The sequence below is a fragment of the Vombatus ursinus genome, unplaced genomic scaffold (assembly GCF_900497805.2).
Source record: "Vombatus ursinus unplaced genomic scaffold, bare-nosed wombat genome assembly UNPS02010548.1, whole genome shotgun sequence".
NCBI classification, from domain to species: Eukaryota; Metazoa; Chordata; class Mammalia; order Diprotodontia; family Vombatidae; genus Vombatus; species Vombatus ursinus.
This window is the reverse complement of record NW_020950326.1, coordinates 1,191,021-1,217,566: the sequence shown is the minus strand read 5'-3', so window position 1 is coordinate 1,217,566 and position 26,546 is coordinate 1,191,021. Positions and strand designations below refer to the sequence as shown.

Here is a 26,546-nt window from a genome sequence, read left to right as displayed (position 1 = left end):
TTTCATCAGTGGTAGGGAACTCCTATTGGGAACTAAACATTCTTTTTTTTAAGATAAGCCTAAATTGGCCCCCTTTCCACTTCTACCCCTTGCTCCTAATCAAACAAAATAAATGCAATCCCATCTCCACATGACAGTCCTTCGTAGTCTTAAAGACTCATATCAGTTATCCTCTAAATGTCTTCATTATAAACAGGCAACATTTACTTCATATAATCCTTATCTTTAATGGACTCAAGGACCTGTACCATGTGTTTTCCTTCTCCTTGACACTCTCCAAATTATCAGTGTCAAATATTAGAATGTGACACCCAGAACTGACCAAAATATTCTAGATGTGAATACTCCCATATTTCAATTCATTATGAAGTGTTAAACTATTTAATTGCCTGTCAGCCTAATTATACCTGGGCACTGGCCACATTTGAATGTGTTCATTTGTTATAGGCTTAGGAAAAAATGAAAACAACAAAGGGAGTCATATTTTATTCTTTATATTATTCTAACACACTTACTGTTTTAATTTCACAAAAGTAATAGACCATTTATGTCTTGGTTAATCTTGATTCCTTTATTCAACTAATGTAAATTTCCAGTTTTGTGAAATATAATTTTCTCTCTTAAAAGCAAAATAGAAAGGTTTCCTTTTTGCTTTGATATTTCAGAACTCAGGCCTTAAGCTGAGATGACACCTTTTAAATTCTCAGTTGGCATAAGATTACCTGCAAGATAATGCAACATGACATATTAACTAACTGTAAGCAGGAGCTATCATTTCTGCGGGATAGTATAGAGACTAAAAGAAATTCATTTTGAACTGTCTTATAATAACAACAAAGCAAATGTCACTAGTGTAATGATGTCCTTAATGTTTATCAAATGCATTTTAAAAAATAATCTTCTTTATTATGAACAGATGAATCCCAATATTGAGAATATTTTCTAAGGCAGGGGTTCTTAACCTTTTTGTATGTCATGGGCAATTTTTGCAGTACAGCGAAGCTTATTGATCCTTTCTCAGAATAATGTTTTAAAGACACAAAATAAAATGCCTAAGACTAAAAAGAAAATCAATTACATTGTTACACATTATTATTTTTAAAATGTTATATACTCCAGGTTAATAACTCCTGTTCCAAAGGGTCAAAGCTATTTATTCCCAAGCTTGAGAGTCTAGTTTGATTCATGTTATGTATTCTTAGATAGCCTTTGTCACTAATGCTGCAGTAATAACAAAAGAAACTTTCTCACTATAACCTTTACCTAAATCTTGAACAGTGTTGACCCACTCTTTATTTTAGGAAGAAACAAAAAAAAGTTGCACCATTTTGAAAATGTCTTATAAAACCAATTATGACTCAGCCTTCCATAAACATGGAAGGACCAGACAGGCTTTTCCCTCCCACTAGCTACTAGGAGCTTCACTAGGACTCGGGGAATCTAATGTTTCTTACTGGGGAAAGTGTGGCCATCAATTGTCCTCCTCCCCCTCACAATCCCAAGCTGAAGAGGTGAAAAATTCCTTTCCCAGCCACCAACCACATCTCCTTTGTCATAATCATACATCAGAATGTTAACTAGCAATTTTTTTACCCAGGACAATCAGCACACAATTTTCATTTGACAAGAAGACCTAGGCCCACCCAAAGTTCACTTGAGAGGAGTGGCAGAGGCCCCAAGATAACTGAACAGCATTGCCCCAGAGGCAGGTTTGGAAGGTAAGGAGCTTATATGGCTGTGGTTATATTTTCCTCACTAATGAACTTCCAAGGCATCATGGTTTGTAGAGGATCAGCCTTAGAGTCAGGAAGACTTAGGTTCAAATCCTGCCTCTGAGATATACTGATATTATGATTCTAGGCAAATAAATCATTTAATCTTTTAAGTATTCCAAACCACTTTCAAGCACTGGATGCTCACTCTTCCGATTCAGGATACATCTTTTACCTTGTCCTTCAACTGACTGGACTTGGAGGGAACTTAAGCATATTCATTATTCCTCACTTCTACTTCCAGACTCTTCCTCTGCAGTTATCACTCATCAATCATGATTCTTTAAATGTATTTCATTACTTTATTTATTTTTTTTTTGGTGAGGCAATTGGGGTTAAGTGACTTGCCCAGAGTCACACAGCTAGTGAGTGTTTGTTATGTGTCCAAGGCCAGATTTGAACTCAGGTCCTCCTGACTCCAGAGCCAATGCTCTATGCACTGTGCCACCTAGCTGCCCCTACCTCATTACTTTACATTAACAACTCTAGATCCTTGTTGCTATTCTTTATCTTCCATCATTTTCTCTTCATTTTTTTCTTTAATACATTTCTTGTCACCTTTTGTCTTTAAATTGCATTAATTTCTGTGGAAATAAAAATACTTCTGTCCTCTAGATTGAATCTTACATCTATGTAACAGTGAAAAATGAATAAATATAAGTACCAAATACTTTAATATCTGCAATGTTAAAAATATTATCAATAGAGAAGCCCTTTACCTTTTTACCTGCAAGGTTGAGTCATGTGCCTAATAGTATGATTGAGGGGTCAAAAGATATTAATATAGTTTTATATCTTCTAGAAAAATTACAAATAGACAACCACCAACAATATATCAGTATATTTGTCCTTCTAGAACACTTTTAGAAATGGATATTTTCATTTTTGTTTTCATTTCCAATTTGTAGGGTATGAGAAAAAGTCCCAAAATTGTTCTACTTTGCTTTTCTCTTAGTAATTTGGAACATATTTTGAATTTACTTTTATTGCTTTAATTTTTTTAAACTGATCTCTTCTTTTGACCACTTATATAATTAGGAATTTGTCTCAGAGTGATGTATTTGTATCATTTCTCTTTATAATTTTGTTGACAAGATTTTATTAATGATTTTAATGTCAATATTTCCTGAGAGCCAAGAAACTGAGTATCTTGTTCAAAAAAAATAGCAAGGAGACCATTCATTGTCAATGGATCAAAGAATACATTTGGCAATTGATTATAAGATGTGAAAGATAGGAAGGAGCTAAGTGATAAAGACCTTTGAGCACCAAAAAGAGGGTTATTGTATTTGATTCTGTAGGCAATAGGGAACCAATTGTAGTTTATTGAATAGTGGGGTGACATGGTCAGATCAATGTTTTTGAAAAGCCACTTTGGTGGCTGAATGCAAGATGGATTGGAGAGAAGAAAGATTTGAGGAAGTCAGATCTACTCAAAGACTACTGCAGTATTCCAAGAGTGAGGTGATGAGGGCCTGCACCAGAATGTTGGCAGTGTCAGAGAAGAGAAGAGAGCATATAGAAGAAATACTGCAAAGGTGAAAACAATAGACTTTGGCCACAATTGGATTTAGAGGGTAAGAAATACTGAAGAATCTAGGTTACATCTAGGTTACAAGCCTGAGGAACTGGGAGGATGGTCTTGACCTTAGGAGTGGGAGAATTTTTAGGGGAAAGAATATGAATTCAGTTTTTGACATGCTGAAAGGTAGTTGGAGAACTGAAACTGAGAGTAGTAGTGAAGTTAGGTTAGCATAGTTAGATGTGAAAATAGCCAGCAGAGAGATGGTAATTAAATCAATGGGAGCTGATAAGATCACTAAGTGAGTTAGTATAAGGGAAAAGAGAAGAGAAGCCAGAATAGAAGGCTATAGAAAACAGTTAGAGGTTGTGATCTAGATGAAGATCCAGCAAAGGAGACTGAGAAGGAGTGCTTAGATAAGTCGGAGGATATCCAGGAGAGAGCAATATCTCAACAACTTAGAGAGTACCAAATATCAAGCAAAAGAGGATCATCAACACTATCAAAAGCTAAGGAGCATTTAAAGAAAATAGAGATAGAGAAAATGCCATTTGATTTGGCAACTAAGAGATCATTGGTAACTTTAGAGAGAGCAGTATCAATGGAAAAGTGACATCTAAAGCCAAGTTATAATTTATTGATAATGATCCCTCTATAATATTTTCTAAAGTTTGCAAAGTTTTATATTTGGTACACATGCCAATTTTGGGAGGTGTGTTATTTCCTTTTTATAAAACAAAAACAAAAAACAAAAATATAAGGAAGCTAAGATTCAGATATATTAAGTGACACATATAGTAAATGTCAAGGCTGGAATTCGAATACATCTTTATCACCTTTGTTCCAGCACTGTACCAACCAAAACATAGATCCTATAGCAATGGTTCTTAACCTGGAATCTATGACTTGGTTTGTTTTTAAATAAATTGATAGCTCTTTTTCAATATAATTGGTTTTTTTTTGCAATCCTATGCATTCTATTTTTTTTATACTTAAAAACATTATTCTTAGGACAGACTCCAAAGGCATCACAGAAGTACTAAAGGGATTCATAAAAAATATACAAGTTTAGAACCCTCTAGCCTGCAAGTAATATGATTGTTTTAATTATATTTGCATAGCCAAAACATGAGCACTGAATATCAATCCAATTATTATTGCCTACATTTATATAAATCTTTTATTTGTAGGTTATCTCCCAGATGAGGAATTAAATCAGGTCAAGGCAACCAAATTAAAGTATCAGGATTCTCTGAGGGGGAGAAAGGAGGCAGCATGTGACAGGCAAGTTGAACCAGTACCTTGAATATTATTTCAACTCAGATCATGATGGAGACTGCATAAGCTTATGAACCCAAGAGGTGTGAGAACATCTATATTCCTCAAATCACCACACTTACTTACAGACCTATATCCAAAGTCATCATTAAGGCAAGATACCATTGCAGAGAAAGGACCCACCTTCCTTATCATCACCAAGAACAATTCTGACCACCAAAAACTAATAAATGACAGGTACAATATCCTTGGGAATGGCAGCATCCATCTCTCCCCAGATTACCAGTACTATCTCCAATTCAGCCCTGATAGTCTTCAGATATTTAGGTGGCCCCTGAGGAGAAGGGACAAGAAATTCCTGCCATCTTCCTACAAACTGTATTTATATTGCAGGCTTATCAACCTTCCTGAAGCAATAAGGAATTCTGAAGGAGAACAAGGAGGCAGCATGTTAGGTAAAAGCACCATCACCAACTTTTCACTCATCTCTCTTATTTGGGTTTTCTGAGCACCCAGCCCAGTGCCACATGGTTCAACATCAGACCCTGATATTTTTATCAGTGAAAATGCCATTGAAAAAGTGTCATTACTTTTGGTTTTGCCCTGAAAACCAAGAGACACTTCCATTTGATTTGGGGCAGAAACCTTCTAATAAGGGTGAATTCTAATTCACATTAGAATGTACACTCTTTGAGAGTAGTTTACCAACATACTTTTCTATTTGTATTCCCAGTACTTTGCATATAGTTAGTGATTAATAAATGTTTCATTCATTCATCCAGATAGCTTATCAAATTTATACTAATTTTGAATTGAATTTTTGATATTTCTTCCTGGTTTTGTCAGTATTATGTGTAATCATCACAATTTTTGTAGATATTTTGTATCCTACTACTTTATCAAAAGTATTACTCATCTTACTTTCTTCACTGATTCCTTGAGATAGTCTCATCATCTGTCTAAAGAGTTTTTTTTCTTTTCTTTTTCATCATAGCATCCTGCCAGGAAGCTAATCTGCAGAAGGAGACAGCCTCTGCAAGAGTTGGATAGTTAGCTCAAGACAATAGATTTGAAGGTCCTTAGAGGTCCTTAGAGGTCATCTAGTTCAATTCATTTGCTTGAGAGATGAGGAAACTGAGGATGGGAAGAGTAAGTGACAAATCAAATTGTTTTCTGGCAGAGGGGAGACTTGAAACCTATCTGCCTTCTTATTCCAAAACTTGCATTCTTTCCATTATACCAAAGCAAACACCAATAGAAAAGCTATCAATCAGCTAATATAGTCCAGGGGTAAAGTCATCTCAGTTTAGAATCTACTTCTACTGTTGGTGTTTAAATACTTCATTATCCATGGATAGCAACTGTGGCAGTATTCTATAAGGTCAAAGTCTACAGTTTTCTAACTAGCTTTTAAAAATTAATTTTCTACCTCCTGCTTAATGTTTGACATCCTTATTAGCTTCATTAACTGCAAAAGGACAAAAAATAAAGAAAATATGTCATGTTAAATAAAAAAGAATATTTTGGAAACATTTTATGTAAACTTGGCCTGAACTTCATATATATCTTTCCTGTGTCTGCTTTTAATGTTTTTTTTCCACTGATCTTTTTTTCTTTACTACAACTAGTCTTGTTGCTATTGCTCAGTCATTCAGGAATGTCTGACTCTTAGTAATCACCTAGAGCATGGCATGCCAGACTCTTCTGTCATCAAGTTCAAGTTCACTATTTTGATAGCACTAGCTATCTATCTCATCTTCTTCTATTCCCTTTTCCTTTTGCCTTCAACTTTTTCTAAAAACAGGGTCTTTACCAATGAGTCTCATCTTCTTGTTATATGGCCGAAGTATTTAAGCTACAGCTTCAGAATTAGACCTTCTAGTGAATAACCTGAATTAATTTAAGTATAGACTGATACAATCTCCTTGCTGTCCAAAGGAATCTCAAAAGTCTTCTCTAACAACAATTTCAAAGTGTTGATTCTGCACTGCTCAGCTTTCCTTATAGTCAAACTCTCCAAATCATACGTTGTGACTAGAAAGACCAGATATGGACTTTGTCAGCAAGGTGATATCTCTGCTTTTTCTATACTGTCCAGATTTGTCATGGCTCTTCTTCCAAGGGCCAAGTGTCTTTTAATTTCAGATACATTCAATGCCTGCAGTGATGTTTGAGGCTAAGAATATAAAATCTGACACTACTTCCATTTCTTCTCCCTCTATTTACCAGGAATTGATGGGACCAGTTGCCAAGGATCTAGGTTTTTTTTTTTTTGGTTTGTTTGCTTTTTCCTTTTTTTATGTTAAGCTTCAAGTCAGCTTTTACAGTCTCTTCTTTCACCTTCATTTTTTTAAAAATCAGGACCAAGTGACTTTATTGGGATGTAAATGGTGGTAGTTTTTTGGTACAAATTATGAAAAGGTCAGATAACCAAAATATGCATGCACTGAAAGACAGTAGTAGTCACTCCCACAGTTCCCAAGCATGGGGGAAGCCAGGTGTGGTTTAGCTCTTGTTGTCACTGTCTCCAAGGGAGTGCTTGTCAAAAAGATATTCTTCCATGCCAGAATCAAGTGTCCATTTTGCACCGGTTGATTAAATGATCACCCAGTTGTTTGATGGACTTTACCTGTTCATCCAGGTGGTGGGTTTCAATGAAATCACATAAATAGGAGTCATTCCTGTCAGTTGCGAGCTTATGCAATTCCAGTAATGACTGATCGACACTTTTTTCCAAGTACAGAGCACAGTCCATTGCATTCAGCCCACTCTTCCACTCATCTCAGTCTGGTTTGCTAATGTCTTGCAGAAAGACCCAGCAGCCTTGCTGGTTTTGAAGTTTCATCAGCTTCTCAGCATGCTCCCTCTCTTCATGGGATTGGTATAGGAAATACTTGGCAAAGTTCTTCAATGCCACATCATCTCAGTGTTAGTAGTAAGATATGGACAGGTAGACATAGGAGGCATAGAGCTCCAGGTTGATTTGTGGGTTGATGGCAGTCTATGAGTCCTAGTGGTAGTTCTGTCACATCTGAGATGGGGATCAGGTTATCATGGTGGTGGAGATGGTGGAGGCAGTGAAGAGGAGGAGGAAGAGGGAGAAGGTAGCCGTGCAGTAGCTGTGGCTGAGGCAGGAAGCTTCTGCTCTAATGGGAGGATAAAAAAAGAAGTGTTGATTAGTGAAAGTGAAGGTAGAGAGGTGGCTAAGGGTAGCTCTGTCTGGGAATCAAGCAGGAGGTTCAGTTGAAGCACTGTTGAATCAGGAAACCACAGTGACTCCCCTTCCCTGCACTTCTGGCCTTCTTTCACCTTCATTAAGAGGCTTCTTAATTCTTCTTTATTTTCTGACATCAGGTTGGTATTGTCTGCATATCTGAAGTTATTGATATTTCACCTGGAAACTTTGATTCCAGCTTTTGATTCATCTAGTCTGGCATTTTCTGAGAGGTACTTTGCATATAAGTTAAATATATAATATGGCAATATGTTGCTTTGTTGTACTCCTTTTCCAATCTTAAACCAATCAGTTATTCTATGTTGAGTTCTAACTGTTGCTTCTTGGCCTGCATATAGGTACCTCAGGAGAGAAGTAAGATGATCTAATCCTTCCATCTCTTTGAAGACTTGCCACATTTTGTTATGATCCACACAATGTTGTCAGTGAAGCAGAAGTAGATTTTTGTTTGTTTGTTTGTTTGTTTGTTTTTTCTGGAACTCTATTGCTTTCTCCATAATCCAGTGAATGTTGGCAACTTGATCTCTACTTCATCTCCCTCTTTGAAAACCAACCTGTTTTTCTGGTAATTCTCTATTCACATATTGCTGAATCCTAGAGTGGAGGATAATATGCATAACCATGCTGGTGCATGAAATGAGCACAATTGTTTGGTAATGTGAACATTCCTTGCCTTTGCCCTTCTTTAGGATTGGGATATAAACTGACCATTTCCAATCCACTGACCACTGTTGAATTTTCCAAATTTGCTGGCATATTGAGTGCAGCACTTTAACAGCATTATCTTTTAGTATTGTAAATAGCTCAGCTGGAATTCCATCATCTCCACCTGCCTTATTGTTAGCAATGCTTCCTCAGACCCACTTGACTTCATTCTCCAAGATATCTGGGTCTAGCTCAGTAAATACACCATCCTGGTTATCAGTGATGTTAAGATACTTCTTATATAGTCCTTTGTGTACTCTTGCATCTCTTCTTATTCTTTTCCATTTCCATTAAGTCTCTACTATTTTTGTCTTTCATCATGCCCATCAATGCATGAAATATTCCCTTGATATCTCTAATTTTCTTGAAGAGATCTCTTATCTTTCACATTCTATTTTTCTTCTATTTCTTCTATTATTTTTCTTCTGTTTCTTCATTTAAGAAAACTCATGTCTCTCCTTGTTATTCTCTGGAATATCTTCCCCTTTCTCCTTTACTTTTTGCTTCCTTTCCTTCTTCAGCTATTTGTAAAGCCTTGTCAGACAGCCATTTTGCTTTCTTGTTCTTTTTCTTTGGAACGTATTTTTTGTTGCTGCCTCCTGCATGAAACTCCTTACAAACCTGTATCCATAGTCTGCAAGCTGCAATAAGGAAGAATCTTCTCTTTTACTTCTTTTAGAGCTTGATCTAGAGCCTACTATACTGTTAGGAACACAATGAATATTCAATAAATAGTAGTAGAAAATATATATTCTACTTCACCTCTAATTATTAATGTAATAAGCTATTAATTCAAGGAATCAACCCATCATCAACTACTATCATCTTTATTCTGGAAGCCAAAGTAAAATTAAAATCCAGGCTATTCAGATTATTCCAAAAACCTACTTTCTCCCACATTATTCCATGCCAAATTATAAGCATAAGCAGTTTATCAGTGTCTTTTATATAAACTGAGGCCCAATATCAGACATAGTACTGCAGATGTATTAAGAACAGGACAAAGTACAGAGCTCTGGAAATAGTTCTTCTCATCACCTTTTGAATACTGACATATAGGATTGTAATTAGAGGAGGGTGACCAAGATATAGAAATAAGAACTGAAAACCATCTCTATAAGAAATAAATGATGTGGAGATGTTTAGTTTAGATAAGAAAAGATTTATAGAGGATATTAGTACTGTCTTCAAATATTTGAAAGATTTTCATGTAGGGGGTTCAGAACTGTTCTACATAATTGTGGAGAAAAATAAAAATCAGTAAGAAGAACTATCATGGATGGAGATTTTGACTCAATATGAGGAAAAGCTTAAGAAATACAGCTCTCTGAAAAAAAGAATGCATTGTTTCAGGAATAAATACTCCATTACTACAGGTCATCAAGAAGTAGCTCAATGAATGTAGACTGAGGAAGATTTGGTATAAATTTTGTCCCATTTGATCCAATCTGCCAATTTTTTGAAAGAAAATTGAGTTGAAGGGACTTATCCAGGGTCACACAGTTAGTAAGTGTCAAGTATCTGCATTCAGATTTGAACTCAGGTCCTCCTGACCCCAGGGCAAGTGCTCTATCCAACTGTACCACCAAGGTTTCCCTCCCAATTTGCTTTTTAAAAAGTTCTTTTCTTAAGTGAATTTTTGTTCCTCTTTTGCCATTAGGCCAATTCAGTTTTTTTTTGTTTGTTTTAGTTTATATATGTACAATCATGTTTAACATATTTCCACATTAGTCATGTTGTGAAAGAAGAATCAGAACAAAAGGTAAAAACCACAAAAAAGAAAAACAACAGCAACAAAGGAAGTGAAAATAGTGTGCTTCTATCTGTATTCAGACTCCATAGATCTTTCTCTGGATGTGGATAGCATTTTCCATCAAGAGTCTTTTGCAAATGTCTTGGATCATTGGTATCGCTGAGAAGAGGTAAGTCTAACATAATTGATCATCACACAGTGCTGCTGTTTCTGTGTACAATGTTCTCCTGGTTCTGCTCACTTCACTCAGCATCAGTTCATTCAAGTCTTTCCAGGTTTTTTCTGAAGTCTGCCTGATCATCATTTCTTATAATAGAATCACATTACATTCACATACCACAACACATTCAACCACTTCCCAATTGATGGGTATCCCTTCAATTTCCAATTATTTGCCACCACAAAAAGAGCTGCTATAAATATTTTCAAACATATGGATCCTTTTTGTCCTTTTTTATGATCTCTTTCGGATACAGACCTTGTAGTAGTATTGCTGTATCAAAGGGTATGCACAGTTTGGTTGCTCTTTGCACATAGTTCCAAATTACTCTACAGAATGGTTGGAGCAGTAGACAACTTCACAAACACTGTATCACTTTTCCAATTTTCTCACATATACTCTTACATTTATCATTTTCATTTTCTGTCCTATTAGCCAATCTTATAGGTATAAGGTGGTACCTCAGAGTTGATTTAATTTCCATTTCTCTAATCAATAGTGATTTAGAGCATTTTTCATATGACTACAGATACCTTTAATTTCTTTGCTTGAAAACATCATAGCCTTTGACCATTTATCAATTGGGGAATAACTTGAATTCTTATAAATTTGACTTAGTTCTCTATATATTTGAAAACTGATGCCTTTATCAGAAACCCTAGCTGAAAAAAAAAAAAGCTGTTTCCCAGCTTTCTGTTTTCCTTCTAATCTTGGTTGTATTGGTTTTGCTTGTGCAAAAACATTTTAATTTAATGAAATCAAAATTATCCATTTTACATTTCATGATTTTCTCTGTCTCTTGTTTGGTCATAAGAACTTCCCTTATATATAGACCTGACAGTTAAACTATACCTTGCTCTCCAAATTTGCTTATACTATCACCCTCTAAGTCTAAATAATGTATCCATTTCAATGTTATCTTGATATGGGCTGTGAGATGCTGTTCTATGCCTGATTTCTGATATACTATTTTCCAATTTTCCCAGCAGTTTTTATCAAAAACTGAGTTCTTATTCCAGAAGTTGGAGCCTTTGGGTTTATCAAACATTAAATTACTATAGTCATTTAGTACTGTGTTTTGTGTACCTAACCTATTCCACTGATGTATCACTCTAATTTTAGCTAGTACCAGTTTTCCAATTACCAATTTATAGTATAGTTTTAGACCTGATATGGCTAGGCCACTTTCTTTGAAATTTTTTTTTCCATTAACTCTGTTGGTATGCTTGACCTTTTGTTCATCCAGATGAATTCTGTTATTATTTTGTCTAACTTTATTGATTAATTTTTAGTAGTTTGGTATGGCATTAAATTAAAAAAAAAGGTAGACTTGTCTAATTGTTTCTTTTAGTTTATATATGTACAATCATACAATACAATTTTATTGTATTAGTTCGGCCTACCCTTGAACAATTGATATTTTCCCAATTGTTTAGATCTGACTTTATTTGTGTGAAAAGGTGTTTTGTAATTATGTTCATATAGTTGCTATCTTGGGCAGGTACACTCTCAAATATTTTAAATTGTCAATATCATTTTAAATGGAATTTATTTTTCTATCTCCTGCAACTGGCCTTTGTTGGTAATATATAGAAATGCTGATAATTTATATGGGTTTATTTTATATTCTGCAACTTTGCTAAAATTGTTAATTATTTCAAGGAGTTGTTTTTTTTTTTAGTTTATTCCCTAGGATTCTCTAAGTATACCATGATACCGTCTGCAAAGAGTGATAGTTTTGTTTCCTTGTGGCCTAGCCTAATTTCTTCAATTTTTTTTCTTCTCTGTTTGCTAAAGCTAGCATTTCTAGTACAATATTGAATAACAGTGGTGATAATGGACATCTTTGTTTCACCCCTGATCTTATTGGGAATGCTTCTAGCTTATCCCCATTACATATAAAGCTTACTGATGGTTTTAGAAAGATAGTTTTTTTATCATTTTTTAAAGAAAACTTCATTTATTACTATGTTCTCTAGTGTTTTTATAAGGAATGGGTGTTGTATTTTATCAAAAGCTTTTTCTGAATCTTTTGAGATAATTATATGATTTCTGTTAGTTTTATTATTGATATGGTCAATCATGTTCATAATTTTCCAAATATTGAGCCAGCCCTGATTCTGGTATAAATCCTACCTACTCATAATGTGTTATCCTCATGATATATTGTTCTAATATCTTTGCTAACACTTTATTTAAAATTTTTGCATTAATACTCATTAGATAAATTGGTCTATAAATTCCTTTCTCTATTTTGGTTCTTCTTGATTTAGGTATCATTACCATATTTGCATCATAAAAGAAATTTGGTAGGACTCCTTTGCCTATTTTTCCAAATACTTTTAATAGTATTAGAAATAATTGTGTTTTTTTTAAATATTTGGTAGAATTCACTTGTAAATCCATCTGCTCCTGGAGATTATTTCTTAGTGAGTTCATTAATGGCTTATTCAATTTCTTTTTCTAAAATGGGGTTAAGTATTTTATTTCCTTTTCTGTTAACCTGGACAATTTATATTTTTACAAGTATTCATCCACTTCACTTGGATTGTCAGATTTATTGGCATACAGTTGGGAAAAATAGCTCATAATTACTGCTTTAATTTCCTCTTCATTGGTGGTGAATTCACCCTTTCCATTTTTAATAATGGTAATTTAGTTTTCTTCTTTCTTTTTTTTTAAATCAAATTAATCAAGGTTTAGCTATTTTATTATTTTTCCCATAAAACCAGTTCTTAGTTTTATTTATTAGTTCTATAGTTTTATTATTAATCTCTCACTTGATTTTCAGAATTACTAATTTGATATTTATTTGGGGATTTTTAATTTGTTCTTTTTCTAGCTTTTTTAGTTGCATATCTAATTCATTGATCTCTACTTTCTTTACTTTGCTCATGCAAGCATTTAGAGATATAAAATTTCCCTAAGAACTGCTTTAGCTGCACTCCATAAGTTTTGGTATGTTGTCTCATTATTGCCATTCTCTTTGATGAAATTATTGATTGTTTCTATGATTTGTTCTTTGACCCACTCATTCTTTAGGATTAGGTTATTTAGTTTCCAATGAGTTTTTAGCCTGTCTTTCCATAGACCTTTATTATACATAATTTTTATTTCATCATGATCTGAAAATGATGCATTTAATATTTCTGCCTTTGTGCATTGGATTGGGAGGTTTTTATGTCCCAATACAAAGTCAAATTTTGTGTAGGTATCATGTACCACTGAGAAAAGATTATATTTTTTTCTATCCCCATTCAATTTTCTCCAGAGGTCTATCATATCAAACATTTCTAAAATTCTATTCACTTCCTTAAACTTCTTTCTTGTTTATTTTGTGGTTAGATTTATCTAGTTCTTAGAGGGGAAAGTTGAGGTCCCCCACCCATAGAGTTCTGTTGTCTATTTCTTGTTGTAACTCACTTAACTTTCCCTTTAAGAATTTGAATGCTATATCACTTGGTGCATATATGTTTGTATTTATATTACTTCGTTGTCTATGGTACCTTTTAGCAGGATATAGTTTCCTTCCTTAACTTCTTTAATTAGATGCATTTTTGCTTTTGCTTTATCTGAAATCAGAATTGTGACATCCCCCTCTTTTTTTTTAACTTCAGCTGAAACATAATATATTCCACTCCAGCCTTTCACTTTTACTCTTTATGTATCTCTCTGCTTCAAATGTGTTACTTGTGAACAACATTGTTGTATTCTGATTTTTAATCCACTCTTTCATCTGTTTTCATTTTATGGGAGAGTTCACAGTTATGATTACTAACTGTGTATTTCCCTCCATCCTGTTTTCTGCCTGTTTATACCTTTCTCCCTCCTTTAACCCTGTCCCTCCTCACCAGTGTTTTTCATCTGATCACCACCTCCATCAATCTGCCCTCCTTTCTATGAGCACCCCCTCCTTTTTTCCTATGCCTTTCTTTCCCTTCCTACTTCCCTAAAGGGTAAAATAAATTTCTATACACACAATTGATTGCATATGTTATTCCCTCTTTGAGTCAAATCTGATGAGAGGAAAGTTCAAGCAATGCTCACCCCGACCTTCTTTCCCACTACTGGAATAAGTCTTTAACACTTTTTCATGTGATGTACTTTACCCTATTATACCTCCCTTTTCCTCTTCTCCCTATTCATTTTTTCACCCCTTAAATTTTTTTATACCATCGCATCAAAGTCAACTTTTACACTCTCCCTTTATTTATACTCCTTCTGCCTTAATGATGATATAGTTCTCAAGAGTTACAAGTATCATCTTCCCATGTAGAGATGTAAACAGGTTAACCTTATTGAATAACATGTCATTGCTGTTGTTGTTTTTCTTTACTGTTTACATTTTTATGCTTCTCTTGAGTCTTACATTTGAACATTGAATTTTCTGTTCAGTTCTGGTATTTTCATCAGAAATGTTTCAAAGTACCCTATTTCATTGAATGTCCATCTTTTCCCTTGAAAGATTATGCTAAATGTTGCTGGGTAGTTGATTCTTGTTTGTAATCCAAGGTTCTTTGCCTTCTGGAATATCATATTCCAAGCCCTCTGATCATTTAATGTAGAAGCTGCCACATCCTGTGTAATCCTGACTGTGGCTCCTTGATAATTGAATTGTTCCTTTCTAGTTGCTTGCAATATTTTCTCTTTCACCTGATAATTCTGGAATTTGGCTACACTATTACTGAGTTTTCATTTTGGGATCTCTTTTAGGAGATGGTTGGTGAATTCATCCAATGAGTATTTTATCCTCTGGTTCTACAATAGCAGGGCAATTTTCCTTCATAATTTCTTTTTCTTTTTCAGCCAAAGACAAGGTTTATTAGAGCATCTGCCATATTGGGCAGACACTCTTAAGAAGTCTGAACATTAGTGAGCTATTGGCTAGATTATAAGAATCTGAGCAGCCTTCATAATTTCTTGAAATATGATGTCCAGGCTCTTTTTTTTTTTTTTTTTGATCATGGCTTTTAGGTAGACCAATGATTCTCAAATTTTTCTCTTGGATCTATATTCCAGGTCAGTTGTTTTTCCAATGAGGTATTTTACATTTTCCTTTATTTTTTCATTCTTTTGATTTTGTTTGACTGATTCTTGATGTCTTATAGAGTCATTAGCCTTCCACTTGCCCAATTCCATTTTTTAACACATTATTTTCTTCAATTAATTTTGTACCTCCTTTTCCATTTGATTAACTCTACTTTTAAAGGAGTTGTTTTCTTTAGTGGATTTTTTTTCCAAATTGACCAATTCTATTATTTAAGGAGTTGTTTTCTTCAGTTGATTGTTGTGCTTCCTTTTCCAAGGTTTCGGCTTTTTTTTTCATAATTCTCCTGTAAATTCTCATTTCTCTTCCCAATTTTTCTTCTACCTCTCAATTGATTTTTAATTTTTTTAGCTCTTCCAAGAGAACTTTTTGTACTTGAGACAAATTCATATTCCCCTTTGAGGCTTCATATGTAGACATTTTGACATTGCTGTCCTCTTCTGAGTTTGTGTTTGTATCTTCCCTGTTGCCATAGCAGCTTTATATGGTCAAGGTTTTGTTTTGTTTTGTTTTGTTTTTAGCTTTGTTCCTGGGGCACAGGGGACACTATTCCAATATTCTTGTGCTATGGGCCAGGGGCCTGGTTAACTGGCTTTCCATTCCAGGGCCTCAGGTGCTTGTGGCTTGCTCATTGTGCTAATGTGGATTGACCTAGTTCCACTGTTGTGCTTGGAGTTCTAGGGCTAGCAAATTGCTTTCAGTGGTGGGACCAGAGGCCTCATAGCTGGACTTCTGTGCCACCAGCCTGCTGAGATAGGATCAAGGGGCCTTGGTTGCTGATCTGTGCTGTGACTAAGAGCTTCCTGGTGGCTTGCCTGTACACTCTCTGCACTGGGCTATACTCTCTTTTTACCCAAGTGTGACAGACCTTTCCTGAAGTCATCCTAAATTATCTTAAGTTGGAAAATTGTTTCACTCCATCTTTTTGTGGGTGCTGTCACTTCAGAATCTGTGTAGAAGCTTGATATAAATTGTTTCAGAGTGAAACTGGTGAGAGCTCATGCAACTTCCTGGCTTCTCTTTGCCATCTTGGCTCTGCTCCAATTCAGTTTTTTAAGATGTTATTTCCTTCAGTAATTTTATATCCCTTTTACCAAGTTGTTAATATGCTTTTCATAATTTCCTTGCATCACTCTCATTTGTTTTCCCAATTTTCCCTCCACTACTCTTCTAGTTTTCTTTGTGTTCCAGGTATTCTTGTTGGGCTTGAGTTAATTAGCACTTTTTCCAGGCTTTGCTTATAGCTGTTCTTCCCATTGTTATCTTCTGAATCTGCTCTTGCTTTTCCCTGCCACCACAGAAGCTCTTTACAGTCAAGTACGTTACTATTGAAGCTACTTCCAAGGCCCACATGCTCTTGATGTCACCCTCTGTAGTGTCACAGACTACTGCTGACTTCACAAGTTTTCTTAGGCTTGAAAAAGTCTCACCTCAAACTTGTGTTGCCTCTAATTATCCCAAAATTTGATTTGAGTTATTATTTTAAAGTGGCTTGGAGAGGAAAGTTGGGAGATTTTTGTTGGGTTGCTGCCTCTCTTCCACCATACTGGCTCCTTAGCAACCTTTCTTAATTTTTGTTCTTAGGAGAAAATGTTTTCTCCTTCAACTCCCTATATTCACCCAAATTCCCCAATGACTGCAGTGCACTCCTACTTCATACCTGCCTCTCTAGCTCTCTTCAATGTTTACTTAAAGAGCTACATTCAAGAGGTCTTTCCTGATTCACATAGTTGTTCATTCTCATGCCTTTAATAACTATATATTTATTCTGATATGTCTAATTTTTACTTGTCTATGTATTTATTTTAACTCCCTAGTAGCATGAAACTCCCTGAAGTCAAGTATTAGACCCCAGATTGAAAAAATTAGTAATTCCTAGCTTTATAAAATTATGGGACACTGAATCAACTTATAAATACACATATGTATATATGTACATATGTGTGTGTATGTATGTATAATTTCAATAAGATACTTTTCTAAGGGAACAGAAAATTATAGTCACTCTGAGAGTTGACTCCTTGACATCAGAAACTCTCAAAGTCTTTTTACTACTTCATTTGAAAAATACATATTAACTGATAACATTTTTATATTACTTTAATTTCCCAACATATTCTTCCCCATTGAAATTTTCATTAAAAAAATAAACAAAAAACTTACCAATAAAGCAACTATATGTAATGGTATTTGCAACATTCTTCACCTCTAGACCTTGAATTTTGTAAAATTAGATCTCTTTTGAATAGCCTTCTCTGGTTTAAAGTCTATGTTTCTTAAAGTCGAGAACTGACATTTGCATTTGTATTCCCAGTTCTTACCAAAGAGTCTGGAACATAATAAGAGCATAGTAGTTGTTTGTAGAGAGACTAAATCGCATAAGCTGGATTCTGAGAGGCAGAATGATATGGCTATAGATGTTGGAATCAAAAAAGACCTGAGTTCAAGTGCCACCTAAGATACAAATGAGCTATGTAACTTTAGACAAGTCACTTGTCATAGGCAAATCTAAAATTATAAATTGCAGACTAGTTGGTAGTTTCAATTCATCAGTGGAAGTGTCCATATGAAGAGTTACTTGCACGGATATGAAGAAACAAATGAACAACAACAACAAAAAAAGAATTGTAAAATAAATTTGCAGTGTTAATTAATGTAATATATAGACTCGGCTAAAGAAGAGGTCAGGCAGAGAGTTGATCTTTCTTACACTCACTCTCCACCTCCAATCCAGCACCCCTGTAGACCACACAATCACTGGTGGTCAGGCAAAGGTAGACAAATACAGCCATACAGGCAAAACATAATCAGAATTGGGAGCAAATGAGAGGTTTCCAGAATTGTAAAGAGGAAGATAATCCAATCTATTCATCTTATTAAGAATACTATGAAATGGGGCAGCTAGGTGGTGTAGTAGACTGAGCTGCAACCTTGGAGTCAGGAGGACTTGAGTTCATATCTGGTCTCAGACACTTGAAACTTAGTAGTTGTGTAATCCTGGGCAAGTCACTTAACCCTGATTGCCTCACCAAAAAATAAATAAACAAATAAATAAAATTTAAAAAGCAAAAAAAAGAAAAAGAATACTATGAAATGTAAAATTTCTTAACAATTACATAGAGATTAAAATAAGTTTCAGAAACCAAGTACCACTTTTTCAAAATTGCTTTTTTCATCATTGTTTTAGGATCACTCATGTGATTAAGAATACAGAGACTAGATAAGTCTGTTGGGCTTGCCCAATTTGTACCCAGAGACTCTGGAATATACCTGGGAATCCTTGGAGAACCACAAGCTACTGTTTGGCCCCCTCCAATGGACAGGTGGATAAAAAGACATGAAATAATCCATGTTTTTTTTTTATTTTATGTTTTTACCTTGCCATAGTCATCTTTAATTCCCTCCAGGGAAATTGTCTTTTCTCTGTACTCCTTTTGTGGCTGTTTGGTCCTTGTTTGCTTAACCTCCTTGCCAGGTTTGTCTCCTCCAGGGTCCTAGCCATTAACTTCCAGATGACTGCTCAGGCTGTATACTAATCTCCTACTGAGTCCAATGTCTCCAGTCCTGGACCTGAAGTCTGACCCCTTGAACAGGACCCAGCAAGGGGCAGAGACAGTTCTGCCAGCATGAAACAGTTTCAGAAGCCAAGTCCTTGCCCAAAAAGAATTTGGGTACCTTTGTCTACAGGGCCCTAGAAAACCCCACTTTGAACTCTCCTTGAATTCTACTTGATCAAGAAAGTCTCTAACATTTGTCTGAGGCTATAATTCAATCAACTGACCTTTCATTATCTCCTATACCCAATCTCACAATTCTCTGTTACCCTTAACCTAGGCCAGCCCTTCATTGTCTATTACCTCCTGATGTCCCCCCACTACTTCCTATCCCTGATCTTATCTAGACCGCATTCTCCACCTCTCAGTCATTCCCATCAAGATACCCCTTCTCCTAGATCCCTGCTTCAGTCACCCCAAACTACTTGGCCACTCCTAGATCCCTCCCACAGTCTTTCTGTATATTAGTTCTATCGGACCTCCATTAAGGTGCTCAGATTCTTAAAATATGGCCTGCTTGCATTAAGGATACAAATGCTTATATTCCTTAAGAGTCTGGTCAATATGGCAGATTCCTAAAATCTTGACCACTCCCAATCAATGTTCTAATAAACCTTGTCTTTGGCTGGAAAAAAAATACAGAGACTAAGAACAACTAAGGATTGAGATTCATAATTTAAAGTATTTAGGAGATAAAGTATCATAATTTTATAAATACAATAACAGAATTGAACCATAAGAAAATATATTTATTATTGAATTATCCTGAGCATTATTTGATCTTTTTTGTTGGTCTAGAAGAAACTTTAGAATCTTCCTGGACCTCAGGGACATCATTATGTGCATGAATTAACATTGTATTGTGGACATACAAAACTGTTGCATTTCAGTTAAGAAGATACCAAATAAGCTAGATTTTTATACTAGTTTATTCATTCATAGGATCATAGTCCTTATTTGTCATAGAATCCATATCCTTATTTTACAAATAAGGAAACTGAAGGTAGGGAGATCTAATGAAACTTGCCCTAAGTTGCAGACCTCACAGACGATTATGTAAAGATTTGACCAAAGATCTTGATTCAAAATTCAGGAATCTATCCACTATTCCATGTTGCTTTCATATTCTTCGACTAAATTAAACAAATATTAAGCATTGATTTATACAGTGTACTGACTATATTATGTGTTATGAATACAAAAATGCAATAAAATATAAATCTTGCTATCATAATGCATATGACTGAATAGGGGTATTGAAGGGCAAAGCATGCACATTAATAAATAGAATTAGTAGCAGAATATATTAAGTACAGAGGAAAAGTCCAAACAGCTGTTTAAAATACAAAGACAGAGAGGTGACTTTTTGCTTGGGAAAAATGGATAGCAGGATGGAGATGGTACCTGAGTTAGGCCTTGAAGGCTGTAAGACATTTCAACAGATTGAGATTTTGGTGGAGCATGTTTATTACACTTATAGCAGATGTAATTAGAAAATATTTTGAATGTTTGTTCATGCCCATTGTAGGAGGCCTGGGCCTGGCATTATATCTAGGTGTTTCTTTCTTTGTACATTGTAGGCAGGAGGAAGAGACACTGCTATTTGTGGTTACTTTACTTTGCAGTCATCACTATCTTTGTTTCATATAATTCAGGTGAGTTTGTCCTACTTATTTTCACACTGGGAATAAAAATTGGTATTGGACTAGGCAGGGAGTAGACTGTAAAGAAAGATATATTAATTTTGAGGGGCAATGTTTCTCAATTCCCTTGAGTAAATGGAAATAAAGTCTTGTAAGTAGTACATTTAAGCTTCCTAATTTTTATGGGGAATATGAGCTTTGAACAAGTTCCAGCATCAATACAAGCTATCCAACTTTTCCTAAATATTATTTCCTAGGTACTTTTCCATCATCTGAAGAACCCAAGATCTGAAAAATCACTGTCAGTGATACTTTTAATTATATCTATCACTTCTGAAGAATGTAACATGCTCTATATGAATAGGAATGAAAATATGTTTAAAAACATTAAGACTGGTTAGATAGGTTTTCTGCCATTTAGAAATTAATTTTTAGGAATCCATGGCATATCAAGAATTTTTTAGAATTTAAAACGAAATTAAATTAAATTAGTGGAATCTTCTAATTTCCCATGGGAAAAAAATGTACACAATGACTGACAAAATTTACCAAGTATCTAATATTATTCAAGAAACATAAAATATTTTTGGGTTCAGAAAAAGGGAACATTTAGCAAATAGGAAGTTTGTTGAATGTATCATAATTGGTTGGGAGATTATTCTGCAAATTGTTGACTTCAGACTCAGGTCTTATATCTTTTATGTGGTTTAGACTAGAGAAAAGGATTGGTTTATGTCCACTCATTCTCTAGACGGTTCTCAAAAGACTGTTTTGTGAGCCCAGAATTGATAAATTCACATCTGTTTTTGTGAAGTGTTTCTATTTAAGTAAATCTTTGCTAGAGGTACATCATAAAGGTATGTATGTCTCTCTGTGTGTGTGTGTGTGTGTGTGTGTGTGTGTGTGTGTGTGTGTAAAGCAAAGGTACAGAGATGAGAGAAGACAGGAGAATAATGGGAACTTTCATTAAGACCTTCATTGCTGCTAACCAAGATTATTGCAGGTTTCCTAAATGGGCTCTCTGTCTCATCTCTCTCCACTTTTCATACATCCTTACACTGTTACCAAAATGATTAAGCCCAGATCTGATTATGTCACTCCCTATTCAACAATGTTCATTGGCTTCCTATTGCTTCAAAATAAAATTTAAACTCCTCTGTTTAGCTTTTGAAGGTCTTTTGCAACCTAGCTTTGTCTTTCTTTCCAGACTCATTGGACACTACTCCTCCTTTTACACTCTGTAACCCAATAAAACATCCTATTTGCCACCCAGAAGCTCTTATCTCTGTCTTTGCACTGACTGTCTTTGAAGTCTGAAATAGAGTCCATTGTGACCTCTGCTTCGTGTAATCCCTCTCTTTACTCAACAGACTATTTTCTACATGAAGTCTTTCCTGATTCATCAATTGCTAGTATCTTATCTTCCAAACTACTTTGTAGTTATTCATATGTATGTATCTATCTACATAGATACATACATGTATATAATATTCTCTCAAAATTTATTCTTTATAGGGGTGACTAGGTTGCACAGTGGATAGAGCCCCAGCCCTGGAGTCAGGAGGACCTGAGTTGAAATCTGGACTCAGACACATAACGCTTACTAGCTGTGTGACTCTGGGCAAATCACTTAACCCCAATTGTCTCACCAAAAAAAAAAACATTATTCTTTATAAACTTATACATGTCCTTATTTTCTCCCTTGAAAGAATATAAACTCTTGGCAAAAAGGGACATTTCATTCACTGGGTTTTTCTCTTTAGTAGTTAGCATATAACCTGGCACACAGTAGTTTTTTAATAAATTGTTGACTGGTGAAATAAGTGGAGACTTGGAAATAAAGCTGGAAAAATAGGATGGATTAAGCATGTGGAGTAACTTGAACACTACACTTAGGAAATTTATATTTTATTAGATGACAGTAACAATGAAAATTTTAATGATATGAATGCAGAGCTCAGAGGTAAAAGAGAGGAAGTACATTCTTTATTAAGAAGATACTATTCTATGAAGAAATTCAGAAACCACAAGAGGCAATCAAGCTAGAAATTTTACACATGAAAGCAGAAACAGAGGCAAGATTATCTTTGGAACATACTATGTAGCACTGGACCAAAAAAAAAAACAAAAAACAAATAAGGTACAGAGGAAAATACATCCTAAGATTGGCAAAGGAACACAAAATATTAGTGAAGGTGAATGCCAGATATCATATATCTGTTGGATTCCCTTTTGTATCCAAAGAAACATTAATTTTTTTTCTTTACTTACCTTACTAAAAATTTTATCTTTAAAATGTCCTATGACCAATAATGAGGGAGTATTTTATTCTGGACCAGATTCTCACCAATAAGGAAAAGCTAATTTATTAGCTGCAGTGGCCACTCTATTTTAGAAAATCTGGTGGATAAGGAAAATAAAATCTGGCAAAATCTGACAGGACCACTACTCTTTTGGAGAGTAGGTTTCTTTTTATAATGAAGTGTTTTTATTAAAATGTTGATTATAATTATAATTAAAGAAAGTCAAAATATAAAGTAGATTTTTTTTCAGTCACTTCTAGGTTCTCTTTAGGCTATATAGGCAGTAAATGATTTGAACCCAGGTCCTCGGACTTCAGGGTAGCTAGGTGGATCAGTGTATAAAATGCCAGTTGTGGAGTTAGGAAGACATCTTTGTGAGTTCAAATCTGGCCTCAGACACTTACTAGCTGTGTGACCCTGGGTAAATCACCCTGTTTGCCTTAGTATCCTCATCTACAAAATGAACTGGAGAAGGAAATGGCAAACTACTCCAATATCTCTTCCAAGAAAACCCCAAATGGGGTCACAAAGAAGCAGACATGACTGAAAATGACTGAACTACACCCTCTGATTTTAAATCCATAGCTCTTCCCACTGTACTATGATATCACCTCAGATAAGGCCTAAAAAAAAAAAAAGACAAGAAACATTGCTTAGGCCAATTCCATTTGTAGTTTATAATTAGAGAATACTGAGTATGTCTTTGAGTTATTTCAACACTTTAAACTAGGGATGGGAAACCTGTGACTTTTAGGCCACATGTGACCTTCTAGGTCCTTTGGTGTGGCCTTTTGACTGAGTCCAAGCTTTACAGAACAAATCCTTTAATTAAGGGGATTTGTTCTGTAAAGTTTGGATTCAGTCAAAGGGCGCACTTGAGAACCTAGAGGGCCACATGTCACCTTGAGGCTGTAGGTTCCTCACCCCTGATTTTAACCTATTGTACTGTTTTGCTAATGTCCCCCTCTTAGTTCAATTTCTATTCAAATTGATGTTAATATTCACTATTTATTGTTACCCTAATATAGTCATTCTGAATATAAGATCAATGAGAGAGAAATAAAAAGAGATTACCTGGGGTTAAGAGGATGACTGACATAGTGATGAGTGAGCACACAACAAGAATCACCAGCAGGGCAATAGCAATTCCCTTCCAGTTTCTTTGTGGAGGGCTGTTACTTCCCAGCTCCTACAGAGATGGAAAAAAAGGTTTCATGATTACACATACTCCAAGAGAAACATTCATAAATGAGTGATTTGATATATAGCACAATCACAGTGTGCAAGCTGATTATAAAGTGTCTTCCTCCCCCTATCAAGAGTTTAATTAATTATTTCAAGGTACCTATTTTCAATTGTTTTTAAATGGATACTATTTTAGGTATATGGGTTTGGATTGGGGAATGGCCATAAAGTTTCCCTAAGGGGAATTAATGACATTGATAACAATAATAGAACAGCAACAACAACAAATTTCATAGCATTTTAAGTTTTATTAAGCACTGTCTCCACCACTCTTCAAGATAAACAAGACACTTATTATCATCTCCATTTTACAGAAGAAGTAGGCTCAGGGAGATACAATAGCCTTCCTAGGGTCACCTATTCTGCTGGTTATTGAGAATAAAAATAGTGTTTAAAAATAAACTGGCTCTAAACTCAAGATCGTAGTAGGTGCTTAAAATGCTGCTTGAGTGGCTGATATGGAAATATGCTTTGCATGAGTTCAGACATATAATTTTTATCATATTGCTTTCCTTCTCAGTAACTGAGAGAGATACTGGAGGAAGAGAATTCAGAACTCAAAAACATTTTTAAATGAATGTTGAAAATAAATAATAATTTTTAAATGCCGGTTGACTGACTGGCTTGTTAAATAATTACAGAGAGAAAAGAAATAATTTGTTCATACATGAACTTAGTTCTGGGAGGATTTTACATTCATGGAGTCCAACTTTCACATTTTATAAATGAGTAAACTGAGCCCCATAAGTGACTTGCCCAAAGTAACACAGTAAGTGGGAGAGCTAAGATTTAAGCATATGTCACCTGATTCCAAATTCAGCATTTTGTTCTACTCTGCCACCCTATCAAAGATGATTTACATTCATTCTATCTGTAGCCTGTCAAAGTTTCCAATATAAATGCTTCAGAGACCCAAGTGGGACCATTTCTATTCAGGTTATAAGGGAGGAAAATCACAGAAGAGTCAATAATACAAAAGCCCACCTTGCTGAGTACTCCTCAATTGTCAAAAGAACAGTTTCCTTCAAACTGCTCCCCCACCACTCATAAAAATGAACAGGGTGCAGTCACTAAATAAAACAAGTGTTTCTCTATCAATAGGTAATTGCATGTTCTCCCTGGGCAGCATGCATGATATTGGCAAGGAGACGAGATTGATGTGGAAAGTTAAACTGGAGTATCTTTCTCAACATACTCAAATAAGGCTTTGCACTTTTCAGTTTGTATTTTTCCTACCCTGTTGTTAAGAATGTATAAGCATAGCTAATAATGTACAAATAAGAAAATTTGAAATTAATGTCAGGCTCCCTGTAGAAGATAGAGATTTTTGAAACATGGACATATATTCTCTCTCCCTCCCTCCTGTATTTCTTTGTTTGTATGTTTTTTTCTATGTCTTTCTGTGCTTCTGCTTGTCTCTATCTCTGTCTATTTTTATTTATCTCTCCATTTCTCGTTCTTGCTCTCTGTTTCTTTGTATCTGTTTCTCTCTCTCTCTCTCTCTCTCTCACACACACACACACACACACACACACACACACAAACACACACACACATCAGCAAGTACACATTGAAGACATTACCTGGCACTTTATCCTTCTTCCCCAAACAAGAATTTAGTTAAATATTTCAAGGTACCTATTTTCAATTGTTTTTTTTTTAAATGGATACCATTTTTTAGGTATGTGGTCTTGGACTGGGCAGGGGCCATAAGGTTTCCCTAAAAGAAGGTAACAACATTGATAAAACAATAGCAGCAGCAACAATGAATTTCATAACATTTAAAGTTTTATAAAGCACTGTCTTTACTACCCTTCAAGATGAGCAAGGCACCTGTTATTATCTCCATTTTACAGAAAAAGAAGTAGGTTTGGGGACATTCAGTGGCCCATGAAGGGCCATCTTCTCTGACTGTAATTAAGAATAGGGATAGTGGGACAGCTAGGTGGCACAGTGGATAGAGCACCAGCCCTGGATTCAGGAGGAGTTGAGTTCAAATACTGCCTCAGACACATAACACTTACTAGCTGTGTGACCCTGGGCAAGTCACTTAACCCCATTGCCTTGCCAAATAAAAAAACAAAACAAACAAACAAACAAAAAAGAATAAGGATAGTGTTAAAAAATAAATTGACTCAAAACTCCAGAACATAGTAGGTGCATAAAAAATGATAGGTGAATGGCTAATATGGAAATGTTTTGCATGTTTTCACATGTATAATTGCTATCATATTGCTTTCCTTCTCAATGACTGAGGGAGGAGCTAGAG

General features: G+C 35.1%; 1 protein-coding gene and 1 pseudogene across 1 annotated transcript in view; both read right to left on the bottom strand.

Annotated features, from left to right (window-relative positions):
• DPP10 (dipeptidyl peptidase like 10) overlaps window positions 1-26,546 on the bottom strand; it is a 934,204-nt gene that overhangs the window by 703,579 nt on the left and 204,079 nt on the right. Inside the window, exon 2 of the mRNA XM_027854721.1 lies at window positions 24,107-24,221. Within this exon, the coding sequence (XP_027710522.1) occupies window positions 24,107-24,221 (115 nt within the window). The remainder of the gene's footprint in view (window positions 1-24,106; window positions 24,222-26,546) is intronic.
• LOC114037767 lies at window positions 7,078-7,627 on the bottom strand (annotated as a pseudogene).